Genomic DNA, 8,690 nt, shown 5'->3' with positions numbered 1-8,690 from the left:
AATAAACAGCGCATCGCGCTTTCATTATTCATTTTTGCGTATTCATTATTTCAATTAAAGTTGGCGTCCGACCGTTATAACGGTCCCGCGCCACATTGGTGACCTTGACAAGTTTCGAAGTCTTCCCTCGCGTTCGCGTACGAATTCGTATCCGCCGTTTCCGCGCCGAGTGCTCCCGCGCGTTTTCGCAGTATTCGCGTCGTCGCAGTGCGCATACCCGTCGTACGAGTAGTGATTTCGTTCCGCGTTTAACCGTCATGGCCGACGAAGGAAATGCATCTAACGCCCAGAACGTCGCTGGCAACCCGAACCAAGTCGTCGAGGCTATTGCAAACATGCGACTTCCGGCTTTTTGGAAACGCTCTCCAACGCTTTGGTTCAACTACGCGGAGTCCACGTTCGTTATACATCGCGTCACTGCCAACGCGACTAAGGTTCATTTCGTCGTCAGCGCCCTAGACGAGGAAGCAGTGCGAAACATCGGCGACCTCCTAAACGCGGCCGCCTTCTATTCCGACATCCGCACGCGCCTCATCAGCGCGTATGAGGTGCCCAAAGCGCTGCTCTTCCGCGAGATCGTCAAACCCGGAGGGTTAGGTGACCGCCGACCGTCACAGCTGCTCCGCGACATGCGTAACAGTATGCCACCTGGCATAGGCGAAGACGCGTTGAAGGAATTTTGGCTACAAAAACTTCCGTCGAACGTGACCGCCATACTCGTCAGCCTCGACGCATCCTTGGACGAGCTGGCTGCGCGCGCCGACCGCATTTTGGACGTCTCCAACCCGCAGAGTGTCGACGTTCTGTCCAAGGGGCAATTTAGCGAACTGACCGACGCCGTATCTATGTTGACGCAGCAGGTCAAATCCCTCACCCAGATCGTCAACTCCGCGGAAAAGCCCTCGCGATCTCGGGCACCCGCACGCTCGGACGCGCAGCAACCGGGGGAAATGTGTTTCTTCCACACCAGGTTTGGCAAAAAGGCCCGCTCCTGCCGACCGCCATGCAGCTTCAAACGGGAGTCATGAGAAAATCCCACGTCCGCGCCCGCGGAAAACTAAGAAGCGCGCACAGGCCTCCCGCCCTGTACGTCGTCGGTAATTCCACGCGGGTACACATCAACGATCAGCGTTCCGGCAAGCTATTCCTTATTGACACGGGTGCTGAAGTTTCGGTCATACCGTATAGCTACGGCGCACACCAGCCGTCCGACTTGCACCTCACAGCCGCCAACGGAACGCGCATCAAAACATTCGGGCCTAAGACACTTGTGCTCAACCTCGGACTTTCGCGCCCCTTCACATGGACCTTCGAGATGGCTGATGTCTCACGCTCCATCATCGGTGCGGATTTTCTACACTATTTTGGCCTCCTCGTCGACGTCCGGCGCCAGCGCCTCGTCGATCCTGCCGACAAGCGAACAGTCACCAGCGCAGTGACAGCCACACCGTCGGCACGCACCGCCTTGCTCGCCGTTGCTCGCTCCCCGGATTGGGATCGATTGCTTCAGGACTTTCCAAGCGTGACCCGTGAGTCACCCGTACCTGAATCGTTCCGACACGGAGTAGAACACATCCTCGAAACCAAAGGACCGCCCCTTTTCGCGCGTCCTCGGCGGCTGCCTCCCGATCGGCTCGACATCGCGCGCCGCGACTTTGAGCTAATGCAAAAACAGGGGATTTGCAGACCGTCATCCAGCGCGTGGGCCAGCCCTCTGCTGTTGGTACCCAAGAAGGACGGGTCTTTTCGCCCATGCGGTGATTACCGCCGCCTGAACAGCGTCACCGTTCCAGACCGGTACCCGCTGCCCTACCTGCAGGACTTCACCGCCAACCTTGCAAAAAAAACCGTCTTCACTAAGCTTGATCTGGTCCGCGCCTACAATCAAGTCCCGATCGCTGCTGGTGACATCCACAAAACCGCCGTGACAACACCGTTCGGTCTCTTCGAATTTCCGGTGATGTGTTTCGGCCTGCGCAACGCCGCACAGACCTTCCAAAGGTTGGTCAACACTGTTCTCGCCGGCCTCGACTTCGTTTTCGCTTACGTCGATGACGTCCTCATCGCCTCCGCGGACGCCGACCAACATGCCGAACATGTCCGCACCGTGCTCGGCCGTTTCGAAGAATTCGGGGTAGCCATTAATCCGGCGAAGTGCGTTTTCGCCGCGAGCGCGCTCACCTTTCTCGGACACGTAGTCGACGCACAGGGTTTGCGCCCTAACCCGGACAGCGTCGACGTCATACGCCGATGGCCGCAACCNACAGGGTTTGCGCCCTAACCCGGACAGCGTCGACGTCATACGCCGATGGCCGCAACCGAGCACCAAAAAAGAGTTACAGCGCTTTCTCGGGTCATTGAATTTTTACCACCGATTCGTTCAAGGCGCCGCCAACGTTCAAGCACCACTGTACGATATTTCCACCGCAGTTAAAAAAAAGGACGGCCCACTCGCGTGGACTGACGCCGCCCGGAAAGCATTCGTGGCCTGCCGAGAGGCACTCGTTACCTCCGCGCTTTTGGTACACCCACAGCACGACGCACCGTTGCGCCTCACCACAGACGCTTCCAACATCGCGGTCGGGGCAGTCCTGGAGCAGTCCGTCGGCAATGAATGGCAGCCGCTCGGATTTTTCTCGCGTAAACTCTCCGGCGCGCAGTCACGGTACAGTGCGTATGATCGTGAGTTGCTCGCAGCCTACCTAGCCGCACGGCATTTCGTACACGCGATCGAGGGCAGGCTCGTCACGCTCCGCACGGACCACCGCCCGTTACTCTTCATGTTCTCGCAAAAAGCCGAGAAACTCATCGACCGTCAAGCGCGGCACGTCGCGTTCCTGTCACAGTACTTCCACGAGGTCGAGCACGTCAGCGGCGAACTCAACATCGTTCCCGACGCGCTGTCACGTCTGGAGTTGGCCCCCCTCGACAACGGGCTACCTGACCTGGATCAATGGGCGGCGGACCAAGCCAACGACACCGATCTGCAAGACATCCTCTCCGGGAAGACAGAGTCGTCGTTATAACTAGACGCGCGGCAGACGGCGAACGGACCGGTCTATTTCGACGTTGCTTATAACCGGTCGAGGCTTTTCGTTCCGCGTCGACAGCGTCGCGCGGTCTTCAACACCTTACACCGGCAGGCTCTCGGTGGCGGTTCGGCCACAACTACGCTAATCGCGCGACGTTTCGTGTGGCCCGGTATGAACCGAGAGATACGACGATGGGTCAAAACGTGCGAACAGTGCCAGAAGTCGAAGGTACACAGACACACCGCGACACCGCTCGCCGTGTTCACGGCACCGGACCGACGTTTCGGCCACATTCATTTAGACCTGGTCGGCCCACTGCCCGTTTCGGACGGCGCTAGGTACCTCCTCACCTGCGTCGACAGATTCACGCGTTGGCCCGAAGCTTGGCCCGTCGACAACATGACCGCTCACACCGTCGCGTCCACACTGGTAACCAACTGGATCGCCCGCTTCGGGGTGCCGGACGTCATCACCACAGATCAGGGGCGACAGTTCGAGTCCGACTTGATGCGCGCGCTCAACTCGACTTTCGGGATCCAACATGTTCGCACGTCCCCCTACCACCCACAGGCTAACGGGCTGGTCGAACGCTTCCACAGGACTCTAAAGGCGGCGCTCACCGCGCAGGAATCACCGCACTGGTCTCAGCTACTACCCATCGTCCTCCTGGCCTTGCGCAACACCGTCAAGCCGGACTCTGGCGCAACACCTGCGGAACTTGTTTTCGGGGCGACCCTCCGCCTTCCTGGTGAGTTGTTCCACTCCGCGCCCCCGGAGGCAAAATCGCCAGATTTCGTCACGGCACTGAAGTCATCCATGGCCGAGCTTCGACCGTCGCCCGGATCTAATCACGACCCGGCCCGTCGTATTTTCGTCCCTACACAGCTAGACTCCGTCAGCCACGTTTTCGTCCGCGTCGACGCGCAGCGCGCTCCTCTTCAACCACGATACGAGGGACCCTACGCCGTGCTGGACCGAAAAGAAAAGGACTACAAGCTGCAGCTGGGCAATCGAACATCGTGGGTGTCAGTAGACCGGCTCAAACCTGCCTTCGTCCTCCGCGAGGATCCAGCCCTGGACCACTCATACGCCATGCAGTCCGTAGATAGGTTCTCGACAGCGAAAAAACCTACGTTTTTTTCTCCTTCGTCGGGGGGGAGTGATGTGGCGAACCGACGCCACATGACCTCCCTCCGCCGTCAGTAGGTACCGCATATCTTTATTGTACAACGGTTGGTCACATTGCTTGCACCGGCCGACGGCCTCCGCGTCGCCGCAGCGGCTGGCTCCTTTCTCTTTCGTTTTGTCCGCACTACGATACACACGTACTCGCCGACGCAGTTTTAGTCACGCCATTTTGTTGCCGTGTATCAAAGCCCCGTTTCGCAACCGACGCGACCCCGAAAAGCACGTGACCAGCCGTCACTTACCGATCACCGATCGTACTCGCCCTCGCTTCTGTTTTTCGACGTCTAGTCTCATTGTGAACCAATAAACAGCGCATCGCGCTTTCATTATTCATTTTTGCGTATTCATTATTTCAATTAAAGTTGGCGTCCGACCGTTATAACGGTCCCGCGCCACACTGTATTTAAACGCTCCTCATTCACTATCAACTATCGTGCATGCACGATAGTGCGAGAGTCGCATTCGCGATAGTTCGATAGTCACTATCGATCTGTTCGCACGATGACAGTTTCTTGATAGTAGCTCTCACGGTAGTAACTATCACGTTTTACTATCACAGTGTGACCGCGGCTTTACTATCAAAGATAATATCATACATGATAGTTGATCATGTATTTGTAATATTCGTATATTATAAAAATGTGTTTTTTTTTATTTAAATCATAGTTTTTTAAAAGCAATTTATAGCTTTAGAATTGTATCAAAAATCAAAATGTCAGACGAAGTGATATACAGAATTATTCGCGTGATTGAGGAGTTAATTGCCGTTAAAAGAAAAAGTGAAAGAAAAAATAGAATATGGGTAAAGAATTGGATTCTTAGAAGATGAAGTTTAGGGGCCTCAAATTGTCTCTTAAGAGAACTGTCCACGGAAGACACTAAAAGCTACAATAATTTTCTTAGAATGGACGAAGATATGTTCGATTTTTTACTCAACAAGGTATATTATGATTATGTAAATATTACTACAAGTCTACAAGTATTTTAGTTAATTCTATATTAAGTCACTTAATAATCACAATTCACAAATATATTTATATATTGATGCTTCTTTAACAGGTATCTTGTAAAATTCAAAAACGCAATACTGTTATGCGAGATGCATTACCAGCTAAAGTCAAATTAGAAGTTGCATTAAGGTATCTAGCAACTGGTGATTCATTACAATCAATGGAATACCTGTATAGAGTGTCGAAATCAGCTATAAGCATGTTTCTACCAGAAGTTTTTGACGCAATATATGAAGGATTGAAAGAATATATCCAGGTATTATTGGAAGTATAAATTAAATATTAAATTATTAAAATATTATAACAATTATAAAAATTTAGGTTTATTAAAAAAAACAAAATTTTGGTTTAACTAACATTAAATTTAAATAAAAATTGAAATCCTTTCATTAAACAAATAACATAAGATATAAACCAACATTAAATAAAAATTGAAATCCTTTCATTAAACAAATAACATAACATAATATATACAATTTTGTTGATAAAAAAAGCAATAGAACTACTAACTAATTGATACTTAAATCAACAAGATATAATTATTATAAATCTTGCCAATTGTTATAAAACAATGTAATTGTATTGCTTGAATCATCTTGTTCATAGTTATAGGATGGTGATTTTATAATAGTTGCGTTCTTCTTTGCTACTGGTAGAGGTTTAACCATATCCACATATGGTTCCGATTGAACTGAGCAATCAAACATGTCTTGAGACATAGACATTTCACTTGGAATTGGACTTTGACTTGTACTTGTATTACTCATATTATTGCTATTAGGAGTATTATTCATAAGGCAGTAGTTAACATATTTTGTATGTCAACTTGTATCTTGAGTGATTCTTGTAAAGGTAGTTTTTGTAATTGAGCAGCAATGTGTTGTCCAAATATACTAAATTCATTTACTTCTGATTTTTGGGTGCAAACAAATTTCAATGCTTCGACTGCATTATCGAGACTGTTATCAATTTTCCTTATTTTTTTTTGGTTTGCGAGCTGTTGATGTAATGTTCTTAGAATTTTCTTCAGTAGGGTTCTCATAATTTTCATTAGGCTGTGTTGTGGCACATGGTGATAATTCTGTACAACTAATATTGTTATTATCCAGGTTATTCTCTGATGTAGCAGTGTTTACACGTTCGTTTATGACCTATAATTTAATACATTTTATTAAATATATAAACATCATATTTTTATAAATAGAATTATTTTTAATGTCAATTTTTAATTTTTAATAGGTCCTTAAAACAGTACAAGAATGGAATGAAATTATTTCTGGTTTTGATTCAACTTGGAATTTTCCAGCATTTGGTGCTATTGATGGAAAGCATATCATAATAGACTGTCCAGCACATAGCGGATCAAATTATTTTAACTACAAAGGGACTTTTAGCATAGTTCTTTTAGCACTTGTAGACCATAATTACAATTTCACATGTATAGATGTAGGAAGCTATGGCAGTAACTCAGATGGAGGTATATTTGCAAAATCAAGTTCACGAAAAGCAATTGAAGAAAATAAATTGAACATTCCAGAAGGAGCTGTTATGCTTGGCGATGAAGCTTTTCCGCTTAAGATGTATTTAATGAAACCCTATGCTAGAAGAAACCAATTATCAAAACGAGAGAAAATTTATAACTACAGACATTGTAGAGCAAGGTGCATTGTCGAAAATCGATTTGGAATAATGGCTAGCCGTTTTCAGATTTTTAGAAAACCAATACCACTTTTACCAGAATCTGCTCTAAAATTAGTTAAAACTTCGTGTGCATTGCACAATTGGTTGAGAAAAAAATGTGGTAAGAGTAACTCAATATCGGTAGATATTGAAGATCATGAGCCGTATCAAGACAGGCCGTATCTTATCTGGATCATGGAGAAATGAACCAGGACCTTGTGGACTTGTCAATATAGCAACATCAACTCAGAGAAATTATCTTATTGAAGCTAGACAAAAACGAGATAGATGTGCTGATCATTTTATGGGTGAAGGAGCTGTGAGTTGGCAGAGTAGAATGATCGATTAATGTATATATATTATAATGTAATAAATATTATTATTTTTTTCAACTAATTTTTGCTTTTTAAATTAGTTTCTACTTGTATGTTATTCTCAACATTTCTACAAAGAAAGCTGTTAGCAAATTAAAACCACGACAATTTAGGTATATAAACTGTTTTTGACACTGACCCTGTACCTTTTGAGTTTCTTATTTTAGAGACTTCTTGGTTGTAAGTACACCTGAAAAAAAAAAAAATCAGTAAACTAATAAAGAAATATCATTCAATTAGCACTAGTACACAAATTACCTAATACTTCTGATCTTTTGTCTAAGTAACTTCACATCATTAATTTGAAGTGATTCCATGAGACATTCTTCTGCAAAATCTCTTTTTCCTCTACTTTTATATTCTTCAATATTTTTATCCCAAAGGCATGGATACCTCTGGTATTTTTCCAGAAAGTGCAAAGTATTGAATTTGTCTGCCATCACTTAATTTTAACAGGTAATAATTTATAAGTTAAATTTGATGTTAACTCAAAATACACAATATACACGGGGCTCGAACACTTGGGCTGATGGACTATCACCTATCACGATAGTATGGCGCAATGATAGTTTACACGATGATAGAACGATATGACTATCACGATAGAACTCCCAACTATCATGCATGCTTGATAATGTGATAGCACTATCGCAATAGTTCAATGTTACGTTTACACGATGACACTCTCACGAGAGAAGCTATCACGATTGAATTTTATAAATGCCCTTCTAAGAACATATAATGATAGTGGTATAAGTCCTTTCAACATTTTTATTTCTACAAACGCCCTTTTATACATATTATTGTCATTAGTGGTATATGTCCTTTCAGCATTTTTATTTTTTATACATCTACTTATTATTTTAAAACATAAAAATTTTAATTTTTAAAGAACATTTTAGTATCTACATTAACACATAATACATTTTAATGGGATTAGTTGGTACTTTATTTGAAATAAAAATAATGACTTCTTTATTAGTTCAACATAAATCAATATTTTAAAATAATAGAATAATATTAATTAACAGTAACTTGAATAAAATAAAAAAAACAATGACTTCTTGTCATTTAAGGCCTGGCGCAAATTGAGACGTAGGCGACGCAGCACAGCGCAGCACAAGTCAGCGTAGGACCGAACTGCGTGACCCGTGTGAGCGAATATTATTACACAGTATTTCAACACAGTTTCGTGTAGTCAATAGTCATTCGATGAAAACATTTGAGATCGACATGATGGCTCACGAATTATTTAAGTTAGATTTAAGTTCGGAATCTGATTCTGATGAGGAATTGGATGAACTGGTTTTATATTCTTTAATTAAACGAAAAAAGTTGCGAAATAGTGATTTTATGAAAAAAAGAAAGAGTCATGGAGAATTTGTTTTGACAAAAATATTGTCTGA

The 8,690-nt window shown here is 45.1% G+C and overlaps 1 protein-coding gene and 1 pseudogene across 1 annotated transcript; one reads left to right on the top strand and one right to left on the bottom strand.

The window, feature by feature from the left end:
• Positions 1-24: 24 nt before the first annotated feature.
• LOC111027741 lies at positions 25-1,040 on the top strand. The gene has a single exon (XM_022306160.1). The coding sequence runs from the start codon at positions 258-260 to the stop codon at positions 1,026-1,028; it is 771 nt and encodes a 256-aa protein (XP_022161852.1). The 5' UTR covers positions 25-257; the 3' UTR covers positions 1,029-1,040.
• A 6,130-nt stretch (positions 1,041-7,170) lies between these two features.
• Positions 7,171-7,724, bottom strand: LOC111027742 (annotated as a pseudogene).
• Between the last annotated feature and the right edge of the window lie 966 nt (positions 7,725-8,690).

The sequence above is a fragment of the Myzus persicae genome, unplaced genomic scaffold, assembly GCF_001856785.1.
Source record: "Myzus persicae strain clone G006 unplaced genomic scaffold, MPER_G0061.0, whole genome shotgun sequence".
In the NCBI taxonomy this organism is placed as follows: Eukaryota; Metazoa; Arthropoda; class Insecta; order Hemiptera; family Aphididae; genus Myzus; species Myzus persicae.
The sequence above is the reverse complement of the archived record's forward strand: the minus strand, read 5'-3'. Positions and strand labels throughout refer to the sequence as shown.